Here is a 25,000-nt window from a genome sequence, read left to right as displayed (position 1 = left end):
CAATCAATCAATCAATCAATCAATCAATCAATCAAGGTTAAAACATCTTCTCAAAGGCGGAGTAGGCAGATCATCAACCAGGGATACTATAAAGAAGGAAGGGTCGCACGTCACCGTGTAGCGCCTGGACGCACATCGGTGCCAACTTGCCAAGTGTAGAAACGTTCAGTTAGTTGAGTTTTGAATTGATTGATTGAAAAGTTTATTAACAGATTGCAGAATGGGTACAGTACAGTACAGCTCAATACATACAATTGTTAAGGGGATGCAGACCAGAGAAAGACTTTCGTCTTGTTTACATCAGGGTCCCCCATTTTCAATTCATCATAACATATATGACATACATGACATACAGATAGACAGTACCACTGGCGTAACTCTCTCTCAATGTGTGCGGGGGACAGATTTGGGGGGCGTGGCGAGTGACGGCGATGGGGGGGGGGGGGGTTAGGGGGGGGGGGCCGTCTACCTAGTTTTTTTTTCTTTTAAATACCAGGGGTGCAATACCGCATTTTCCCAAGCGGTGGCGCCATTTCTCCATGTAAACGACACACTGAGTGAATGAATGAATGAAAACTTTATTTAACAGATTGCAGAATGGGTACAATACAGTACGGCTCAATACATACAATTGTTAAAGGTGCCATGCATTATAAATGTCATTTTTCAGTCTCTAGCATTGTATTATAGTAATAGGAGTTCGTATCAATGTGTTTTTGGGCCTAAAAACTATATTGGCGAATTCCTCAGCTACAGCCCATCCCCTCTTTGCCTCTAGTAAATCAGGTCATGTTGATTTGACGACCTGGTGCACGTCACAGGGCGCTGTTTATAGCGCACGGTGATGTGATTGGCTCTGTGGTTTTAGTAATGCCCGCCTCCATTCTTGCTACCTGCAGGGTGGAAGGTTTGTCCAGAAGATCACTAATCAGCTGAAGCCTGATGCGGTTCCCTCGGTCTTCGACAGACAGACCGGCGTTAGCTCTCGGGACTCGGGAGCGATCGCTAGCTAGTTAGCACCAGCCGGGGCCGGCGTTAGCAACCGGGAGCGTCGCGGAGCATTCAGCCTGCTGGCTACCTAGATCCACTTCAACCAGCGTCGCGGAGCATTCAGCCTGCTGGCTACACAGCTTGTCGGTGTGCTAATAGCCTCTGCAAGCTAACGGTAGCTGGCTAAACAGCTTGTCGGTGTGCTGGAGCCTTTGCAAGCTAACGGTAGCTGGCTACACAGCTTGTCGGTGTGCTGGAGCCTCGGCAAGCTAACGGTAGCTGGCTACACAGCTTGTCGGTGTGCTGGAGCCTCTGCAAGCTAACGGTAGCTGGCTCCAGGCTATTAGCACATCGACAAGCTGCTGGAGCTCCCGACGCTCGGCTGGTTGAAGTGGATCTAGGTAGCCAGCAGGCTGAATGCTCCGCGACGCTCCCGGTTGCTATCATGTGCAGGTCCTCTTCTCAGACCTGTGTGGCAAAGCACTGCACACGCATCATGCAAGCTACACATCGCTGCATGTTGATCAATGGTGGCCCACTCGGTGCATCACAGTGGGCTACTATTGTGCTAACAACAACCGCGGTGTCCGGCTTGTCGGCCGGCATGAGTGCTCGATTTGGGGTGGTTCTCTCCTCCTTGTGTGCCCCCGTTCTCGCGGGTGTCCTGCCGGGGAGCTTGTGGACGCGACAACAGCGGCGGCCGTAGCGTTAGTTAGCTCATAGCTATTGTGTACCACTAGCGTTACGGCGGGCTCGAGCACCCTACGGCTGCCGCCGTTGTCGCGTCCATGGGCTCCCCGGCAGGGTACCCGTGGGGACGGGGGTGTACAGAGAGGAGAGAACCATTTTGTGTCGGGCGTGCATGCCGGCCAGCGAGCCGGACGTCGGGATATGTTGTTAGCACAATAGCTACCAAGCTAAGCTATGTTAGCTTCTAACGGTGTATACACAATATGTACAACGACACAATGATTTACATTATTACAAATATGGTAACGTGGTTGTGGCTTTTACAAATAGTGGTAACATATATATAGATAGACAGTACTGCTACATCTCTATATTTATGACATACCATATTTGTATTGCTACAGTACTGCTCAATACTATTTGGTGGGTGGCTGTCACTCAAAGCATTCTGCTAGTATGGGTGGAGCCAAGCCAATAATAGCCTGCTTTCATGAGGCTGAAAAATGCTGGTTTTGAGTACAAGATTAGAAATATAAAACAATGATTATTTTTTGAATAAAAATTACAGATGTGTTACATAGACTCACAGGAAGTGTGTAAAGTTGCCCAAATAGTGCTAGGAATAGCAGTGCATAACCCCTTTAAGGGGATGCAGACCTGAGAAAGACGTTTGTCTTGTTTCCATCAGGATCCCCCATTTTCAATTCATATAGACATTTATGAAATACACAACATACATGACATTTATGGCATAGGGACATATAGGTATTTAGTACTGATACATTTGTGACATAAACGTTTTAAGCGCCTTTGAGGTGCTTTGTTACCATGAGGTGCAAGCATAGTCATAGTACCCTTGAATGAGTGCTCCTGCCAGAGTCTTCAGGGTATTCTTGTTTACCAGAGAGGAGATCCGGTACAAGAATCTAGTTCGTTGGTTGACTTTTTTGAGCTCATACAGAAACAAGTATTGTTGTGACAAATAATAAACAAATTTGAAAGGTTTATGGTGAAAGAACATTTATTATATGGTGCTTCAATTAGCAATTATGAACACAGTAATACAAGATATGCATGATAAAAAAAAATACATGCTAGGTTCCTGAGAAACACTACTATACAATTTTAGCTCTTAATGTATCTATCACCTTTATCTATCACCAATCACTTTTAATCAAATTTAATTACAGGTACAAAACATTAACATAAATCACTCTTATGCACTGGTACATAAGTTATATAACAAACCTGTTTCTATGTAGACTACTATACAATTTTAACTTTGTCATTATTATACTTAATGTATCTAAACTATATTATGCAAGAGCCACATCTGTTCTTTCCTTAAAGTGACTTTATATACCTCATTCCTTTAAAGTGACTTCTCCATTATTTAAATTGACATTTTCACATTTAAACTCATCCAATGCTTCCAAAGACATGTTGTCTCCGATCATGGGCAGAGATGAATTCCTCACAGAGTTCTCTAATGTCAAAGGCATCAACTCTTTCTTGATGTATATGACAAACTGCCACACTGTTCAACCTTTTCTGCTTCATGGAGTTGCGAAGCCAGGTCTTCAACCTCCGGAGTCCGCTGAAACTCCTCTCAGCTTCAGCAGAGGATGAGGGAACAACCAGCAACAGCCTCACAAGGACCTCCACCTGATCAAAAAGACCTCTGACTTCAGGCAACATGCCTCTCAGGATGTCTGCAGCTTCTGTGCTTGATGCATAGGTGTTAGTTGCTTTGAACATGGCTAGCTGAACATCCAGCATCCTCCTGTTCATCTCTGGATACTTGTCCACAATGTCATCACTTTCTCCCCTAATAAGCACACCCTCCAACTTCTGAAGCACTTCAAAGCTTCTTTGATTAAACCGCTCTCGGAATTGCAGATCTGCTGTGTCCAGTATTTTGAAGAACTCCCCTCTGAAGAAGTCCACAGAAGTTGCTGGGACATGTGCTGCAGCGTCACCAGTTAGACGTTTTGGAGGGTTGCGGATACGAGGCATTTCCATCGGATCGATGTTTAGTGAGGTGACCAGCTTTGCGGTGTTGTCAAATATCTGTGAATGAATGAAAACTTTATTTAACAGATTGCAGAATGGGTACAATACAGTACAGCTCAATACACACAATTGTTAAGGGGATGCAGACCAGAGAAAGAATTTAGTCTTGTTTACATCAGGGTCCCCCATTTTCAATTCATCATTATTAGTCAGGATGATTACAATGGGGTTGTATCTTACCCAACCCCCCCCCCCCCCCCCCCCCCCCCCACCTCCAATGTACAGCCCCACCCCACCTACCCAACCTCCTCCAATGCACAGTTTCTATGTCATATGTATACTCTTTTTCTGGATTTTTTTAGTATCACAAACAGTACTGTATTTGAAAATCTGGTATGTCATAAATGTATAGATGTAGCAGTACTGTCTATCTGTATGTCGTGTGTGTCATATGATGAATTGAAAATGGGGGACCCTGATGGAAACAAGACGAAAGTCTTTCTCAGGTCTGCATCCTCTTAACAATTTATGTATTGAGCTGTACTGTACTGTACCCATTCTGCAATCTGTTAATAAACTTTTCAATCAATCAATCAATCATGGACTTATGAACCACGATTATTTTCAAGAGAAACAAACAGGCAAATAGCTATAGCTATATAGTCAATCTGGACAAATACATTAGGCCTATATTAAAAAAAGAAAATCTGCTAAAATGCTGTTACTTGCCTTCCTGTTTCGTGGTGGTGTCGTCACTGCTGCTGGTTTAGCTCCGGGCGACAGCGTAGCAAAACTTAGTTTGCTTTGAAGAAGTAGCTTTCTCCTCTTGGGCGACGGTGCCATCTCGTTGTTGCATGCACGCAGGTAGGAGTCGGACATAGCACTGAATGTCTTATCTTATCTCTCTTTATACCGTATGTGATGACGTATTTTAACACACACCTCGGCTGAGGGGACGACCCGAGCTATTATTATGCAAAGACGAGTACTTTAGCGAGTGGGTACTTGGCCCGTGCAAATGCGACCCCCATCTACTACTCTTTGCATACAGGTAGTCAGACGGGGGGGGGACATAACTGCATTCTGAAAAAATGGGGGGGACCCATTCCAATGTCCCCCGTGCCAAATACGCCCCTGGACAGTACTGCTACATCTATACATTTATGACATATCAGATTTGCAAATACAGTACTGTTTGTGATACAAAAGTGTCCAGAAAAGGAGTGTATATACATTTGGCGTAGAAACTGTACATTGGAGGAGGTTGGATGGGTGGGGTGGGGTTGGGTGGGTTGGGTGAGGGCTGTACATTGGAGGTGGGGGGGGGGGGGGTTGGGTAGGGGACACACACACATTTTACACTGTACATTGGAATACTGACAAAGCCTTACTTGGTCATTTACTGTACAACTAGGTTAGGACATTTGTAGGGGCCAGTTTCGAATTGCAGTCTCACGTAGGTGTTTTTTGAGAGTGTTTTTGAAAGTGGGTAGTGATTCACATTCCTTTACAGCTTTAGGTAGGGCATTCCACATTGATGTGGCATAATTGCAAAACGTGTTTAGTCCCTTGTTTGAGCCGAATCTGGGTTTTACATGATTTGTGGAGCTCCCTCTGGTGTTGTGATCGTGGTATTCACTGACCTTTGGGAAGTATTTTGACATGTACATGGGTACCTTGGTCGCGTAGTGTATCTTGTAGACCAGGCCCATTGCAAGTTGCTGTACTCTGTCGTCTACTCTAAGCCATCCTAGGTTGTCAAAGTGGGCAGGGGTGAGGTGGGTTCTAGGAGTCAGGTCAAGTAGTAGTCTGACTAGCTTGTTTTGAGATGTTTGTAATTTGTTTTTTAGTGCCTTTGAGGTGCTTTGGTACCATGAGGTGCAAGCATAGTCGTAGTACCCTTGAATGAGTGCTCCTGCTAGAGTCTTCAGGGTATTCTTGTTTACCAGAGAGGAGATCCGGTACAAGAATCGCGTTCGTTGGTTGACTTTTTTTATTACATTGGATGCCATTTTGTCACAGGAAAGATTAGCCTCTAGGATGGAACCCAGGTAGGTAATTTCATCTTTCCTTGTGATAATATTGTCACCCACTGTAACCGAGAAGCCGTCGGTCTTGCTGAGTTTGTTATTTGAACCGAAGAGAATGGACTCTGTTTTGCCCATGTGTAATGATAGTTTGTTGTCGGCGAGCCATATGCAGATTTTGCCTAGTTCCGAGCTGAGGGCTTTTTCAACCTGTAACTTGTTCTTGTCAGAGACCAGCAGGGCTGAGTCGTCCGCAAACAGGAACAAGTTGCAGTCACAAGCTGACGACATGTCATTTGCATAAATTAGGAATAGTAGCGGTCCTAGTATGCTTCCTTGTGGAACACCACAGCTCACTGTGAGGGGGGGGGGATAGGGTACCGTTTACTTCCACCATCTGTTCCCTCCCCTCCAGGTAGGATTGTATCCAGCTCACTGATAAACTATCAAAACCAATTGCTTTTAGCTTGTCAATCAGAATGGTGTGATTGACAGTGTCGAAGGCCTTTTGTAGGTCCAGCATGACCATGCCGCAGTATTTGCCCGCGTCCACCTCTTGTTTGATGTGGTCGTTCAAGTAGAGAAGGCATGTGTCAGTGGAGTGGGATGTTCTGAAGCCAGATTGGAATTCGTAGATTAGATTTTTTTCCGCGAGGTACTTTTCGATCTGTTCGTATACTATTTTTTCCATGACTTTCGAGATGGATGTAAGGATAGAAACAGGGCGGTAGTTACCCGGGTCTAATTTGCTGCCCTTTTTGTGCAGGGGTGTTACTCTCGCAATTTTGAAGTCCTTGGGGACGTGTCCCTGTTTTATGGAGAGGTTTATTATGTGTGTGATGACTGGGGTGATGGCTGCTGCTGAGTCTCTGAGGAATTTGGAGGGGATGTTGTCATGGCCAGTGGCCTTGTTTGGTTGGAGGGCGCTCAGTTTTTTGAGTACCTCATCTGTAGTTACCATTTCCAGTTTGAAGTCGTCTTTGTGGACGCCTAGGTTCTTGTAGTATGCTACTATGTGTTCTACCCCATACTGCCCTGAGTGGGAGGGTAGTTTGTTTACCAGTGTTGTGGCTATGTTTGAGTTAAAGGTGCTATGCATTATAAATGTCATTTTTCAGTCTCTAGCATTGTATTATAGTAATAGGAGTTCGTATCAATGTGTTTTTGGGCCTAAATACTATATTGGCGAATTCCTCAGCTACAGCCCATCCCCTCTTTGCCTCTAGTAAATCAGGTCATGTTGATTTGACGACCTGGTGCACGTCACAGGGCGCTGTTTATAGCGCACGGTGATGTGATTGGCTCTGTGGTTTTAGTAATGCCCGCCTCCATTCTTGCTACCTGCAGGGTGGAAGGTTTGTCCAGAAGATCACTAATCAGCTGAAGCCTGATGCGGTTCCCTCGGTCTTCGACAGACAGACCGGCGTTAGCTCTCGGGACTCGGGAGCGATCGCTAGCTACTTAGCACCAGCCGGGGCCGGCGTTAGCAACCGGGAGCGTCGTTGAGCATTCAGCCTGCTGGCTACCTATATCCACTTCAACCAGCGTCGCGGAGCATTCAGCCTGCTGGCTACACAGCTTGTCGGTGTGCTAATAGCCTCTGCAAGCTAACGGTAGCTGGCTAAACAGCTTGTCGGTGTGCTGGAGCCTCTGCAAGCTAACGGTAGCTCGCTCCAGGCTATTAGCACATCGACAAGCTGCTGGAGCTCCCGACGCTCGGCTGGTTGAAGTGGATCTAGGTAGCCAGCAGGCTGAATGCTCCGCGACGCTCCCGGTTGCTATCATGTGCAGGTCCTCTTCTCAGACCTGTGTGGCAAAGCACTGCACACGCATCATGCAAGCTACACATCGCTGCATGTTGATCAATGGTGGCCCACTCGGTGCATCACAGTGGGCTACTATTGTGCTAACAACAACCGCGGTGTCCGGCTTGTCGGCCGGCATGAGTGCTCGATTTGGGGTGGTTCTCTCCTCCTTGTGTGCCCCCGTTCTCGCGGGTGTCCTGCCGGGGAGCTTGTGGACGCGACAACAGCGGCGGCCGTAGCGTTAGTTAGCTCATAGCTATTGTGTACCACTAGCGTTACGGCGGGCTCGAGCACCCTACGGCTGCCGCCGTTGTCGCGTCCATGGGCTCCCCGGCAGGGTACCAGTGGGGACGGGGGTGTACAGAGAGGAGAGAACCATTTTGTGTCGGGCGTGCATGCCGGCCAGCGAGCCGGACGTCGGGATATGTTGTTAGCACAATAGCTACCAAGCTAAGCTATGTTAGCTTCTAACGGTGTATACACAATATGTACAACGACACAATGATTTACATTATTACAAATATGGTAACGTGGTTGTGGCTTTTACAAATAGTGGTAACATATATATAGATAGAAAGTACTGCTACATCTCTATATTTATGACATACCATATTTGTATTGCTACAGTACTGCTCAGTACTGCTATGATGGAGACCAGAGAAAGACTTTCGTCTTGTTTACATCAGGGTCCCCCAATTTCAATTCATGGTAACATATTATATATATATAGATAGACAGTACTGCTACATCTCTATATTTATGACATACCATATTTGTATGTAACCTGAAACCTAATCTCTGACGGGGAGATGGGCGGAGCTATTTGGTGGGTGGCTGTCACTCAAAGCATTCTGCCAGAATGGGTGGAGCCAAGCCAATAATAGCCTGCTTTCATGAGGCTGAAAAATGCTGGTTTTGAGTACAAGATTAGAAATATAAAACAATGATTATTTTTGGAATAAAAATTACAGATGTGTTACATAGACTCACAGGAAGTGTGTAAAGTTGCCCAAATAGTGCTAGGAATAGCAGTGTATAGTATAGCCATCTCCTATTTTATGATCTGTCGTTTAAACAGGTTATTACCTCGGATCGGATGTCATAATCATCTGCAATTTGTTGCATTGATGAATGAATGAATGAATGAATGAATGAAAACTTTATTTAACAGATTGCAGAATGGGTACAATAGTGGTTCCAAAAGTGGGGGGCTCACCAGATGATTTTAAATTTTTTTTAAAAGATTTCCAATTTTTTTTAATATATATATATATATATATATACAGTGGTTTTTCTTTTTTTTATGCAGTCAGGCCACTGAACTTAGAAGCAGGCTAGGCCAGTGTTTCTAGTTGCAGCGGCGCAATAGTCTAAAAAGGATGTCATGTTTTTAGACATAATATCTATATTATTCAAATGGGAGCTAAATATATTATACTTTATTATTATATTACATTATATTATAATATATAACATTACATTATATTATATCATATTATTTATATTATTCAAATGGAACTCAAATGTAAGATGTCACAGTATGATGTCACAGTATGATGTCACAGTATGATGTTCCGTTGTGATGTCACAGTATGATGTCACAGTATGATGTCACAGTATGATGTTCCGTTGCGATGTCACAGTATGATGTCATAATAGGACATTCTAGAACATTTGTGTATCTGTTCAACAATTCTCTCAGAAGATCTCAGATCTCACTTGTTGTTTCCGGCTACTTGTCTGTAAGCTTGAATATATTCTGTAGATACAATTAAAAAATCCCCACATGGAAAAGGAAACAATGTCCTGTGCAATCTTTAATGAACTGCGTCTGGAGGGAAGGTTCTGTGATGTGGTTATTAAAGTCAACATCACTGAGTTTAACGCCCACAAGGCCATCCTGTGTTGCTGCAGCGACTATTTCAGGTACGTCTAGCTTGGTTCAGGTTAGCTTGGTTCAGGTTAGCTTGTTTCAGGTTAACTTGGTTAGTAAAAAGATACTATACTGTACGTCTACTGTAAAAAGATACTATACTGTACTTCTACTGTATAAATATACTATACTGTACTGCTACTGTAAAAATATACTATACTGTACTTCTACTGTATAAAGATACTATACTGTAAGCATAACCGCTCTAAGCATAACCGACTTCGAAAGAGGGCCTAAGCATAACCAGTTCGAAACAAGGTGGACATTAATAACATTTTCAATCAATCAATCAATCAATCAATCCAATAACACACGCTTACTTAAAACAGCGCACCTCCCAGCTGTTTCTATAGAAAGTAGGTTAAAAAAAAATCAGCTTCTCTTCTTTTTTTTTAACCTACTTTTTCTGCGGATGGTTTTGTGAATAAATCTCCATTATGCTTCAATTAATGTGTGTTTATTGTATAGCAATAATGTTGGATGAATTCGGCAATTGTATAAAGATGTAGCACTGTCTATCTGTAATAAAATGTTCAATCAATCAATCAATCATTCCAATTACACACGCTCACTTCATGGCATGGCCTTAGATGGCATGCCTTGAAACAGCGCACCTCCGAGCTGCTTCTACACAGTACACACGGAGGCAACTTCTCTTTTTTTTCTTTGGAACTACTTTTTCTGCGGATGGTTTTGTCAATAAATCTTCAATTAATGTGTGTTTATTGTATAGCAATAAGGTTGGATGAATGCGCCAATTGTATAAAAGCCATTACACCACTTGCAGTCGTGTGTTATGAGAATTAGAGCATGCCTAGGGGGTCTAACGACCCACGGCTGCGCCTCGGGCCTACCAACCACCCCTAGGCATGCTCTAATTCTCATAACACACGACTGCAAGTGGTGTAATGCTTAAATACTGTACGTCTACTGTAAAAATATACTATACTGTACGCTACTGTATAAAGATACTATACTGTACTTCTACTGTAAAAAGATACTATACTGTACTTCTACTGTAAACAGATAATATACTGTACTTCTACTGTATAAAGATACTATACTGTACTTCTACTGTGAAAATATATTATACTTCTACTGTGCTAAGACCCTATACTTCTACAGTGAAACTATATTACTACACAGGACAGAATGTTGCTTACTGTTTACTCATCAGATATATCTATACTCTGCATCCCACAGAACCCTCTTCACTCGCTGGAGCGACTCAGAGAAAGCAGTCTACACTATCCCTGGGGTGTCCGCGGCTATGATGCAGCTCATCATAGAGTACGCCTACACCCGCTTTGTGCCGGTGACAGCAGAGAACGTGGAAGAGCTTCTGGTGGCTGCAGACCAGCTTCTCGTCACTGGCATAGTAGGAGCGTGCTGTGACTTCCTAGAAGGCCAGCTGTCTCTGGAAAATTGTGTCGGCATCTGGAGGTTCACGGACATCTACTGCTGCCCTGACCTGAGGCGCAAGGCCCATCTCTTCATCGTGTGCCACTTTGAGGAGGTGCTGCGCGTCTCACAGGAGTTTGTGGAGCTGTCCCTGCAGCAACTGGTGGACATCATCGAGAGGGATGACCTGAACGTGAAGAACGAGGAGACGGTGTTCGAGGCCATCCTCCGTTGGATCGACCACTCCTGTGAGGAGCGTAAAACACACATCCCTTTGCTGCTGCCCAAGGTAACTAATTGTATTACTGTGCATTGCATTAAAACAACACTAGGTTCCCTAGTACAGTGGTTCTCAAACATTTGGGTCCAAACCGTTCCCTAGCAACAGAATTCCAGTGAAACCGTCTACAACCGCTGTCTAAGTTGTACTTGCTTGTCTCTTCCCAGGTTCGCATGGGCTTGATGAGGCCTGACTACTTCGGGAACAACGTCCTAAAGAACCCTGTGGTGAGGGACAGCCAAGACTGCAGGGCCCTCATCCTCAGCGTCCTGAACCCCTCTGGCTCCGACAGGCTCCCAAACCCCCTGACCCGCTCACGCCTGCCTCAGGAGGTTCTATTGGCCATCGGAGGCAATAGTGGCGGCAGCCCGACCAATGGCATGGAGGCTTACAATATCCGAGCCGGTGGATGGATGGACGTGAGCGTTGAGGCGGAGACGCCGGAGAGTCCCCGGATCTACCACGGCACCGCTTATCTCCACGGTCTGGTCTACTGCGTCGGCGGCAAAAACGGCATAGAGTATTGCAACAGTGTGCGCAGGTTCAACCCAGTCACTCGTAGCTGGCTGGAGGTGGCTCCCATGCACTCACGCCGCTGTTACGTCAGCGTGGTCGCGTTGGACGGCTGTATCTACGCCATGGGAGGGTTCGACGGACGGGTGGACCTGAACACCGCAGAGCGCTACGAGCCTGAAACCAACCAGTGGACAGTGATCTCACCCATGCTGGAGCGCAGGAGCGACGCCGGCGCAGCAGCCCTCCATGGCAAGGTGGGTGGAACTGAGGGACGCAAGGTGGTAGATGAACACAAGGAACGTTCACATTAAAAACTAAGCAATTGGTATCATTCAGAATCATAAATCATAAATGTCTTTATTGCCAAGTAAGCTTGCACATACAAGGAATTTGTCTGGGTCCTTTGGTGCATCAACATTAACAGACAATTAAAGTAGAATGAAATAAAATGGAATATATAAACTAAATTAGAATATTCTTTCTTATTACAGGTTTACATCTGTGGTGGCTGGTCACAGCTCACAGCTGAGTGCTACAGCCCAGACACTAACCAGTGGACTCTGATCGCCCCCATGAGCAGCAGGCGTCAAGGAGTGGGAGTGGCTGCGTACGGAGGACAAGTCTATGCGGTAGGTGCACACAGAGACAAATGCTTTATACTAGATATTTGTATAGATATGTATCATTTGACTTGCAATGCTGCTTTGATGCCCTCATTTCCCTAAATGGATTAATACAGTGTCTGCCTGCCTGTCTTAACCACACACTAAAACATTCCTCTTATGTGTCCTGTCCTCAGGTGGGAGGGACTGACGGTGAAAACGACCTGCGTAGCGCGGAGGCCTACAGCCCCTTGACTGACTCCTGGCGCGCCCTGCCCACCATGCTCACCTCCCGCAGCCATTTTGGCATCGGGGTGTTGGATGACCTGCTCTTCGTGGCCGGAGGCTGCAAGGGCTTCACCTTCATCTCCAACGTGGAGCGCTACGACCAGAGCAGCGACAGGTGGACTGTAGCCGAGGACATGAAGATCCAGCGCAGTGGCCTAAGCTGCTGCATAATGCATGGCCTGCCTAACATGAGCCAGTACGCTGCTCCCCGTGGCTCCCTGGAGGAGGAGGAGGAGGAGGAGGAGGAGGAGGAGGAGGAGGAGGAGGAGAGGGAGGAGGAGGAGGAGGAGGAGAGGGAGTAGGAGAGGGAGGAGGAGGAGGAGGAGGAGGAGGAGCAGGAGGAGGAAGCGGGGGGATCCATCTAAGAACCTTAAACATTTATTAGACCAGTCCAAAAGAATAAATGAATAAATTACTATCAGCCAAAGGTGGTGACGTTTCTTTCTTCTAGTAATTCCGACAATATCTGTTTTTGGTTTGTGTAATGCACATAATAATGGGCACTTTTATCCATATGGTTGAGCCTGTTGGGAATTGCACCTCCAACCCAAGCAGATTGCAGATCACTCTCTTTATATGGAGGCTACCATCTCTCCTCACTGAGAGATACTGGACACCTGACAAACACACACACACACACACACACACACACACACACACACACACAGGGGCGTAGCTGGGGGGGTAGCTTAGGATGATTCCAAGGGCCCAGCACTGGGGGGGCCCCCAAAAATATATATATATAATATATTTTTTTTTACTAGACATCACTCAGGTGTATGATTGGTGCTCTCATTGATACTATGTTTGTTCTGAAGTGTGTGTGTGTGTGTGTGTGTGTGTGATTGATTAGAAATATAAAACAATGCATTTTTTTGAAAAAAAACTTACAGATGTCTTCAATAGACTAAGTTAAAATAAATGTAAAATAATAATAACGTTATTTATATAGCACCATTCATACAGATTGCAGCTCAAAATGCTTTACACAAAAAAACGAAACAAAAGGATACAAATTATTTTTGGAAAATAATTACAATGACTCCATAACTAAGGATCATCATCATCATCATCATCATTTATTTATTCGTACATGGAATTACCACAGTCCAACAGTACATATGGAAATTATAAGACATTAAAATGATAAAAATGGTAATAAAACAACTAGATAAGATAGTAAAAATAGCTAAAACAAGACAAACAGTAAGACAATAACATAAGACAATAAAATAATTACAAATAAAATAATAATAAAGACCGAAAAATGTAATAGTTAAAATAATAAAATAGCAACATTAGATAGTAAACAATAAGAAAACATGTAATAACACTAAAATAAGACATTAAAAAAGAACAAATAAAATTATTTAAAAAAAATACATAAAACAATTATAACAATGATAATAAAATATTTAAGTACAAATGATAGAAATAAAGAAAAATAAGACAATAAAATAAAGATAATAATTCATTTAAAAGCTATTTTTAAAAGGTACGTTTTGAGCAGTGCCAACCGAGTGTGCTGTCCTCATGACCTGCAGGAGAGTGTATTGGGGCGTAAGTGAAAGCACTGATCACAGCATGTTAGGTCACCACTTGGGGGCGCTGCTGTGGACACTGTGCACCCGGCACTAGCAGACACAGGGATAAACAGAGGGAGGCTGAATGAATGAATGAATGAAAACTTTATTTAACAGATTGCAGAATGGGTACAATACAGTACGGCTCAATACATACAATTGTTAAGGGGATGCAGACCTGAGAAAGACGTTTGTCTTGTTTCCATCAGGGTCCCCCATTTTCATTTCATATAGACATTTATGACATACACAACATACATGACATTTATGGCATAGAGACATATAGGTATTTAGTACTGATACATTTGTGACATAAGCGGTATTCAAATATACAGTACTGTTACCCCTAGATCCTGACAGAGTATATACATATGATGGGGAGGGGACTGTACATTAGGAGGGGGTGGGTGGGTGGGTGGGAGGGAAATATACATACGGCGGGGAGGGAATATATACATGCAGTGGGGAGGAGCCTGTCTATTAGGAGGTGGTGGGGGTTTTGGGCATTTACGGTGGCCAGTTTAGAATTGCAGCCTCCCGTAGGTGCTCTTTAAGAGCGGTTTTGAATGTGGGCAGGGATTCACATTCCTTTACAGCTTTGGGTAGGGCGTTCCACATTGTTGTGGCATAATTGCGAAACGTGTTTAGTCCCTTGTTTGAGCCGAATCTGGGTTTAACATGATTTGTTGAGCTTCCTCTGGTGTAGTGGTGTGGTATTCACTGACCTTTGGGAAGTATTTTGACATGTACATGGGCACCCCGGTCGTATAGTGTATCTTGAAGACCAGGCCCATTGCAAGTTGCTGTACTCTGTCGTCTACTCTAAGCCATCCTAGGTTGTCAAAGTGGGCAGGGGTGAGGTGGGTTCTGGGGTTCAGGTCAAGTAGTAGTCTGACCAGTTTGTTTTGTGATGTTTGTAATTTTGTTTTAAGCGCCTTTGAGGTGCTTTGGTACCATGAGGTGCACGCATAGTCATAGTACCCTTGAATGAGTGCTCCTGCCAGAGTCTTCAGGGTATTCTTTTTTACCAGAGAGGAGATCCGGTACAAGAATCTAGTTCGTTGGTTGACTTTTTTTATTACATTGGATGCCATTTTGTCACAGGAAAGATTTGCCTCTAGGATGGAACCCAGGTAGGTAATTTCGTCTTTCCTTGTGACAATATTGTCACCCACTGTAACTGAGAAGCCGTCGGTCTTGCTGAGTTTGTTATTTGAACCGAAGAGAATGGACTCTGTTTTGCCCAGCTGTAATGATAGTTTGTTATCAGCGAGCCATATGCAGATTTTGCCTAGTTCCGTGCTGAGGGTTTTTTCAACCTGCAATTTGTTCTTGTCAGAGACCAGCAGGGCTGAGTCGTCTGCAAACAGGAACAAGTTGCAGTCACAGGCTGACGACATGCCAGTGGGTGGTGGTGGTGGTGGTGGTGATGATGACGAAAAAGAAGAAACTATGAAAATCACTTTCTTCTTCTTCGTTGTCATCATCATCATCATCATATTATTATTATTATTATTAGGCTATTATTATTGTTGTTGTTTTTGTTGGACAAAAGTATTAAATAGTTTAGGTCACAGTAAACTTCTGTCTTTTCTATTAAACAATACCGTACTGGTAATAGTGCAAATAGTTATTTATTCAATCAGTGCATGAAGCGGTTTCATCTTCATGTCTTTATTTGTAGCACACATTGCTACATTGTCATGCAGTGAACACACACATGTGAGATGGGCGACACATTAGGAACACATACACACACACATGCATTTTTTGGGGTCGCCGATTAAATGTCCTCTCTGCGCTTCACCCATCCTGTTGTCCTCCCCCCCAGGGGCAGCCAGGAGCAGACCCGGGGACCAATCCAAGTGCTCCTGTCTGTCTTCGCCAGGGACGCGACAGCGTTGCAGATCTGTTCTGCATGTTTTTCCATTTGGTTTATCTCTTTTTCTGGAGGGGAAACCCTTGCGAGCACAGAGGGGGAGAACATGCAAACTCCACACAGAAAGGCCCGGGAGATACCCCTCCTGGGTACCTGGCGACGCGGAAACCTGGTCCCCAAGTGGGAATCGAACCCAGGACCTTCTTGCTGCGAGGCAACACTGTTAACCAGTGTTAACCACTGCACCACCGTGGCGCTGTGATACTAACTTTTCCCTTCAGACATATTTCAAATATCCAAATATATATGAATATTGCATAGGGTTTACAATAGATCACCTTTTTGGTCTATTTGAGATATAGGGTTGAGATAGATCAATTACAAAAACAGCTGGCAGTGTCCTTGTTGCCTAGTAACATGTACAGTGTAGATACTGTACTGAAGACACATATATGTATCATGTGAAACCCAGATTCGGCTCAAACAAGGGACTAAACACGTTTCGCAATTATGCCACATCAATGTGGAACGCCCTACCCACAGCTGTAAAGGAACGTGAATCACTACCCACTTTCAAAAACACTCTCAAAGAACACCTACGGGAGACTGCATTTCGAAACTGGCCCCTACAAATGTCCTAACCCAGTTGTACAGTAAAGACCAAGTATGGCTTTGTCAGTATTTCAATGTACAGTGTCCCCCCCTACCTAAAAACAATTTAAAAACAATTTAAGATTCTTTTTAAAAGTGAATCTACTGTAAATGCAGCAGAGGTTCCGAGGCAGGCCATTCCACAGAGTTAATGCTCTAAAAATAAAAGATCTCCCCAAAGCGCTGGTTCTAGGACCTGGCAATTCAAGCTGCCCACTACTGGAACCTCTAGTGTAATGCTCGTGCACAGTATTACTAAAAACAATCTGATTATGTATAAAAACAGGAGTTTTACTGCTCATGACCAACGTGAACAGCACAAGTATATTAAAAGACAATCTATTTTCAACGTTAAGCCAAGAGAGGCGGGCATGCATACGGCTCACATTAGACCTTAGTGTGCAGCCCAGTACCAACCGTGCTGCCCTGTTCTGGACCACCTGGAGCTTCCTGAGGTCACCACTGGCAGCAGACGACCACATCGCAGAGCAATAGTCAAGATGACATAAAGTAAACTTTGCACTATCTGACATAAAAGGGGACGGGCAACAAAAGAAGCACATTTCCTGGAAATACCAATTGCTCTTCCCATTTTTAAAACAATATAATTAATATGCTGAGACCAAGACAGACAGAGTGCAATCCAGCATCACTCCAAGGAGTTTAGTACTTTCAACTTGTTGAACTGCTGAATTACACAAGTTTAAATGAAGCTTTGGATTTGTAGATAACCTGTGCCTTGTTCCCAGCACAATACATTCAGTCTTGGAGATATTAAGGACAAGTCTATTACATACTACCCAGTCATGCACAACTTTAAGTTCTCTACTCAAAACTTCATTCAGGAGAGAGGACGAGAGAACAAAGTTAGACACGGTCAAAGAGAACACGAGATCCAGGTGAACAACTAGAAGCATCAGAATAGAGAATACGGCTCTGCGGCACTGCAGATATACACCCTACTCCAAAAAAAAAAAATCTGACACTTCTCGCGAGAGGACTTGTGGGAGGAGGATGCAGCGTAATCACGCGAGGAGGAGGATGATGACGATGATGATGACGTCGTGTGGTGCTGTGGTGGTTATTAGCCGAGCAGCTAGCTGCTGGCTAAGCTAACCTTAGTGCCCCCTCTACCGCCGTAGAAGAAGAAGAGGAAGAGGAAGAAGAGGCAGAAGAAGAAGAGGCAGGAGCAGAAGAAGAAGAGGCAGGAGGAGGAGAAGAAGAAGAAGAAGAGGCAGAAGAGGAGGACCACAGCCGGACGGACCCCTGGATGAAGCGACCCGCACCCCCCAATGCATCTCTGTCGCTGGCCGCGATGGAAACACATAACACGGTCTGAGTCTGTGGCTCTTCAGCCATGTAGCTAGCTATAGGCTAGTCGACTAGACCCCCCCCCTTCTTTAGTTAGAAGTGTTAGTCGTCCCCCCCCTCCTCCTCCTCCTCTTAGTGGTCGTGGCTTTAGCTCTTCTGTCCAGGGAGGGACAGGAGCAGCTACTACAGCCCCCCCCCCCCCCCGGGCATTCTTCTCGCCTCCATCATCACACGTATGTATATTTTTTCTCCCACCCCCTCCTAATAGACAGTCTCCTCCCCGTCATATGTATATACTCTCTGTCAGGATCTATGGGTAACAGTACTGTATATTTGCATATCGTATATGTCACAAATGTAACAGTACTGTATATACCTGTATGTCATGTATGTCCCTATGCCATAAATGTCATGTGTATGTTGTGTATGTCATAAATGTCACTAATATGAATTGAAAATGGGGGACCCTGATGTAAACAAGACGAAAGTCTTTCTCTGGTCTGCATCCCCTTAACAATTGTGTGTATTGAGCCGTACTGTATTGTACCCATTCTGTACAATCTGTTAAATAAAGTTTTCATTCATTCATTCATTCATTCATTCATTCACACTACAGGAGGATGCTGAAGCTGTTGGGCGTGCTGGTCCTGCTCGGCTGCCTGGCCCTGGCGTGCATCACCTCCTGGGTACTGGAGAGTTACGACACGGCCTGGCGCCCCCCCAAGAGGAGCCTCGTCCAGAGGCGGCGGCCCCCCAGCAGAGAGGATGATGAGTCCAGACCCGGGGGCTCTGCTCCCACAGCACCGCCAGCAGCACCGCCGTATCCCGGGGGCGAGTTGGATAATGTGTTTTGGTTCATACAGGTGAGTTTTTAAATCCTTGTTCCGTTAGGATCTCTGTCCCAGAGACTCTGGGTAACAGTACTGTATATTTGCATACCGTATGTATTAACCTGTAGTGTGGCAGTGAGAGGGTTAACCTGTAGTGTGGCAGTGAGAGGGTTAACCTGTAGTGTGGCAGTGAGAGGGTTAACACAGCCTTGTAGTGTGGCAGTGAGAGGGTTAACCTGTAGGCGTCTATGCTTTTAGTACCAACGCGTTCATGTTTCCGGGTTCCCGCTTTGCGCTCTGATTGGCCACGCACGTTCTGGTCATGTGACATGTGCGGCAGCGCCCAATAGCGTGACGAGCTGTGTCTTTGCCCATTTCCACGTCGAACAGCCTGCAAACTACCTGGCGTTCTATCGCCACGCTCTAAGACAAACTCTAACCTTAACCAACTTCGAAAGAGTGCCTAAGCTTAACCGTGGAAATAACTTGCCGTCACACGCCCAGAAACGTGCGTGGACAATCAGAGCGCAAAACGGGAACCCGGAAACACGAACGCGTCGGTAAAAGGAATCAGGCAACCTGTAGTGTGGCAGTGAGAGGGTTAACCTGTAGTGTGGCAGTGAGCGGGTTAACCTCTAGTGTGGCAGTGAGCGGGTTAACCTGTAGTGTGGCAGTGAGAGGGTTAACCTGTAGTGTGGCAGTGAGAGGGTTAACAAAGCCCTGTAGTGTGGCAGTGAGAGGGTTAACCTGTAGTGTGGCCTGTATGTCACGTATGTCCCTATGGCATACTTATGTTGTGTATGTGATAAATGTCACGATGAATTGAAAATGGGGGACCCTGATGTAAACAAGACGAAAGTCTTTCTCTGGTCTGCATCCCCTTAACAATTGTGTGTATTGATTGAGCCGTATACTGTATTGTACCCATTCTGCAATCATCTGTTAAATAAAGTTTTCATCCATTCATTCATTCATTCATTCATTCATTCATTCAGTTGTTCAATGTGTGCTTGGTTCTTGTTGGATAGTGTATAACGCCCAGCAGCACAGGCGGCTAAACCAGCTGACAAAACCACACGGATGACTCCAGTGATATTATAGATTATAGGTTGGATTTAGATTCAAATGTATTGTCATCATCATCACACAGCACAAGTACAGTACAACGACAAGAAGTGTGGCGTCCAACCAGAGTGCAAATGTAACCGTAAAGTGCAACAGTAACATGAATGAATGAATGAAAACTTTATTTAACAGATTGCAGAATGGGTACAATACATGACAGTACGGCTCAATACACACAATTGTTAAGGGGATGCAGACCAGAGAAAGACTTTCGTCTTGTTTACATCAGGGTCCCCCACTTTCAATTCATAATGTACAATGTACAGGTGATTTTAAACTGGGTGTCAATTATATCAATTAATTTAGGAGAGTAATACGACCATTGTGACATTGACTTCATTGAGCATTGGATTACGTCGCTGCTGTGACTGTAGTGAAACTACTCCACCAGTGGCTCTTGGCAAGCCGAGCTAACATTCTAGGCATGTGTGTGGTTTGCCAACCTATTGAACTCTGTCTGAATGATTGAATGGAGGGGTCACCCAGTGACCAGAGCTGTGTCAGTGTCATGAATAAAAGGTGGTTGACGTCAGGTAGAGAGAGAGAGAGCTGGCAAAGACTTTGAACTCTGTTGTAACACGTTGCTAGAGACAACGCTGCTTGTTTTAAAGGGTATCTCATGGCCGGGCGGTGTGTATCTGCGATGACCATCTGTGTCTTCTTGCTTTGACCGATCCAAGTCAAAAGAGACACGTTTGTTCTACTGTACTTACCTGTGCTGTATGATGAGACAATACATTATGAATTGAAAATGGGGGGGACCCTGATGTAAACAAGACGAAAGCCTTTCTCTGGTCTGCATCCCCTTATTAACAATTGTGTGTATTGAGCCGTAGACTGTATTGTACCCATTCTGCAATCTGTTAATAAAGTTTTCAATCAATCAATCAATCAATGTTTTATTTTCTTTAATTTGTTTATGTGTCGGGGACAATTGTGAAAGAAGACATTGTAGCGCAGGTTACAATAACAAGATACAATTGCATGTAGGATTTTCTAGCCATGGCTAAGGTTAGGCTTTTCTACGTTAAAAGTGGTCATTATATCATCATCATTACCAAAAGTACATTAGTTAAAGTGATGGGCATGCCATATCATTACATCATCTTTACATGATCATACAATGATTACAAATCTAGACGTTTAACCTAATTATGTTTTCTCTCTTTCTCTCTCTCTCTCTCTCTCTCTTGTTCAAGGTTTCCGACATTCATATTAGCCGGTTTCACGACCCAAAACGCATTCCGGATTTTGAAAGGTTCTGCACAGACACCATTGAAGTGATCAAGCCGGCGCTGGTGCTGGTTACAGGTAACGGCCGGTGTTATTATCCTAACTAAATCAAATCAAATCAAATTTATTTATAGGGCCCGACAACACACGTTAATGTCCCCATGGGCCGTACAGGTCTTCTTTAAACAAGTCAAGAAGAAAACATAACAATAAGTCAAGAACAGAACAAGAACACCATATAAGGTCCAACAAATTTAAGATAAATGCAAATAAATGAAAGAATGAAAGAAACTAACCATGTTTGTATCGCCTGTCGTCTTGACGACTGACCTGTACGCCTTCGAAGCATCGACCGTTGCCATAGTGATCAATGTCAAAATCACTCATTCGAATGCTTCGTTTTCTTCTTTTTTTCATCGCTCCAAAAACGTGACTATTACATCAGCGTAAGAAATCGCTTCTAGAAATGATAATCTAACATTCGTTTTGGAAAATCAGTTCTTCTCAAACAAGGGTAGAGCAGTCGTCTGGCAATCCGGAGGTTCCCGGTTCGATTCCCGCTCCTCCTGGGCAGCGTGTCGATGTGTCCCTGAGCAAGACACTTAACCCCTAATTGCTCCCGATGAGCAGGTTGGCACCTTGCATGGTCGCCTCCGCCGTCGTTGTGTGAGTGTGTGAGTGAACGGGTAAAATGGATAAAAGCGCTATTCAGCACTTTCAGAAAACCTAAAAATCTACCCCATAGGCCATAGCTCTTATTTACCAGCCCGTTCTCGCTTAAAATATGTAAATAAAGAACTAATCGGCCACAGGAAAAAACATACATAATGTACGTTATAGTGCATAACATTAATGTTTCCAAAAACCAAATGGAACACGCAAGCAAGTCCTTTTAGATGATTTGACGTGGTCATTACATAACCATTGTACGTATTCTGATGAGAGCGCGTTGCGTTTAACATGACTTGAAAACATCTTTTATTTTCATCAGATTCTCACTTTCTGACTGTTAACGAATTAAATATGCAACATGATGCCGTTGCTGAAATTCTTAAGTTAAACAATATAAACAATGTAAATATAATAAAATTTGTACATTACATTTTGTGTTTTTCTAAACACGGCATTGAGTAGTAGTAGTAGTAGTAGTATCATCGTGGTCGTTTTATGAGCACAGTATTGGAATCGGGACGGCCCTACTACATCGCTGTGTTGCGTAACGTCTCTTGACCTTTGACCTCGCGACCCCTCTCTGACCTGTGCAGGGGACCTGACGGACGCCAAGACGGAGAGCAAGCTGGGCTCCCTGCAGCACGAGGTGGAGTGGCAGCCTACCACAACGTGCTGAAGCGCTCCCGGGTCATGGAGCGCACCAAGTGGATCGACATCCGCGGGAACCACGGTGAACACAGCGTCACACTTCACGTCTGTCTGTCTGTCTGTCTGTCTGTCTGTCTGTCTGTCTGTCTCCACTCTCTGTCTGTCTGTCTGTCTGTCTGTCTGTCTGTCTGTCTGTCTGTCTGTCTGTCTGTCTGTCTCTCTGTCTGTCCTGTCTGTCTGTCTGTCTGTCTGTCTGTCTGTCTGTCTGTCTGTCTGTCTGTCTGTCTGTCTGTCTGTCTGTCTGTCTGTCTGTGTGTGTGTCTGTGATGATTGATTGATTGATTGAAAAGTTTATTAACAGATTGCAGAATGGGTACAGTACAGTACGGCTCAATACATACAATTGTTAAGGGGATGCAGACCAGAGAAAGACTTTCGTCTTGTTACATCAGGGTCCCCCATTTTTTTTTTTTTTAACTTTGGCATTTTCCCTGGCTCTTTTATACGTTTATCACATTTATACTTGGTCAAGTTCGACCGACAGAAGCAGGCTGAAAGGGTTCAGATGGGGGGAAGACACTCTGGGAAAGGCACGCTGCAGTCCGGGATTCGAACTCGCTCAGCCCCAGATCCGTGACGAGCACGGTTGTCCACGGCGCTGAAATAGCACTTGCGGTACGTGGTGAGCTACTGGAGCTCCCCAGGGGTCCCCCATTTTCAATTCATCATAACAATGAACCATCTGCAGCGTATTAAAAAGTCTTACATTTAATTTGCACTGGTTGTTAAAAAAATTTGGGGGGGGGGCAGCCGGGCTGTCGGGAGATTAAAATATATTAATATATGAAATGTTTTTGTAATTGAAGTCGTTGTTCTTTGGCGGGGCTACCGGGAGCTCTCTGTGCATCTGGCAGAGAATTGAACAGGCGAGAATTAAAATTGGCGCGCAAGTGCAGCTTAGGGTTAGGGTTAAGTTCAGTTAAGTTCAGTGTTGATGTGTTTTTTTATTTAAATTTTTTGGCCGTGAAATTGGTACTTCAATTGAAGTTGTTGAAACCTGCAGGTAACCCTGTCGGAGAACAGAGGCCATGTTAGAAAGTGGAAAGAACCCATTAGTCCATCACAGGAAACCAGCCTCCTCTTCCTCCTCCTCCTCCTCCTCCTCCTCTCCTCCTCCTCCTCACGCCACCTACTGTATCCATCAGTTATCGGACGGCAAGCTATTAGACGTGAAACAAGATATCGGCCACTTCTGTAACCCGTCCCGGACAAAGAAATCCATGCTATCGAGTCTGCAGTTTCCCCCCCCCCCACGCGACAGACATTCAGCTGTTTATTGATTAGCAACGAAACATATGTCCTGTCGGTTCATCATGGTCTCTGGTAATTACAGATTCTGATCAATATCTTGGATTAACATGAGGTAATTTCATTCCTGGAATCAGAATATTCATGTTTTGCATGTGTAAATCTTTTTTATATATATATACATATATATATATATATATATACCGGTATATATATATAAAAAATACTAGGTCTTGTGGCATGTTTTAGTTAAAACATCCCCATTTCATGTCAATTCAGTTGAATTGCAACTCTGCACCGTGCCTTCAACATGCAGTGCACTCCTCCATCACATCCAGAGACCAGACTGTAACATGAGGAGGATCACTGTGGTCGTTTTGAATGGGGAAATCTGTAACACTAAAGGTGGCGGCAATGACAAAGGATTTCTGCAAAATAAACATACATTTGTTGTTTAAATAAATAAAATTAAATAATTTAATTATTATTAAAAAAAGAAAAGTATTAATACTAGTGCTGTCGGGCTATAAAAAAAATCTAATTAATTACAGGATTTGTAATTAATTAATCTAATTAATCGCATTTTAATCGCATAACCATTTTAGGCCTGATATTCTATATTCTATAATCATATTTCAAATTGCATGTGTCCGGATGGCAGAATTCAGTACTGTATCTACAAAATCTTCTGTTTAATCATCTTCCATTTATTCATTTTCTTAGATTTTTCAGGTCTGGTCAATTTGAGCATGGTGTTATTCACAGTTAAAAATAATTTTTTTTTTTATTGATATTCTCCTTTGGTTCATTACAATTTACTCAAGCCTAGTAACAGACACAGTATTTCTGACACTGGGAATACATTCCTGAGATCCATAGATGTCCCTAGAATCAGATGCCAAGAACATGCAAATGGACCATATTAAAAAAAAAAAAAAAAGTCTGTAAATGTGTATTCTATGTTATTATGGAATGAATGAGATAAAAAAATATTTTTTATTTGATTAATTTTGAGTTAATTTTCATAACGCGATAATTTGCTGTGTAATTAATTAATCTAAATAACGTGATAAACTGACAGCCCTAATTACTACTACAGGGGGGTGGGAGACTAAGACTAAGGAGGGGGTGGGGGGTGGGTGAGACACAAAGGAAGATAAGGGGGGGGGGGGGGGGGGGGGGGGGGGGGGGGGGGGGGGGGGGGGGGGGGGGGGG

At 44.1% G+C, this 25,000-nt stretch overlaps 2 protein-coding genes across 2 annotated transcripts in view; one reads left to right on the top strand and one right to left on the bottom strand.

Annotated features, from left to right (window-relative positions):
- Positions 1–3,702, bottom strand: part of LOC311225117 (tau-tubulin kinase 2-like) — a gene marked incomplete at both ends in the record, with an annotated part of 90,183 nt that extends 86,481 nt beyond the window's left edge. The window contains one exon of the mRNA XM_084310322.1: positions 3,211–3,702. Within this exon, the coding sequence (XP_084166448.1) occupies positions 3,211–3,702 (492 nt within the window). The remainder of the gene's footprint in view (positions 1–3,210) is intronic.
- Positions 3,703–18,178: 14,476 nt separating this feature from the next.
- The window catches only part of LOC311225116 (transmembrane protein 62-like), a gene marked incomplete at its 3' end in the record, with an annotated part of 52,988 nt that continues 46,166 nt past the window's right edge, over positions 18,179–25,000 (top strand). The window contains 5 exon segments of the mRNA XM_084310321.1: positions 18,179–18,202; positions 18,586–18,832; positions 21,124–21,235; positions 22,423–22,485; positions 22,488–22,602. Of these exon segments, the coding sequence (XP_084166447.1) occupies positions 18,590–18,832; positions 21,124–21,235; positions 22,423–22,485; positions 22,488–22,602 (533 nt within the window). The 5' untranslated portion in view covers positions 18,179–18,202; positions 18,586–18,589.

This window comes from Notolepis coatsorum, assembly GCF_963971535.1.
Source record: "Notolepis coatsorum genome assembly, chromosome: 3".
Taxonomy (NCBI): Eukaryota; Metazoa; Chordata; class Actinopteri; order Aulopiformes; family Paralepididae; genus Notolepis; species Notolepis coatsorum.
This window is presented reverse-complemented; position numbering and strand designations above follow the sequence as displayed.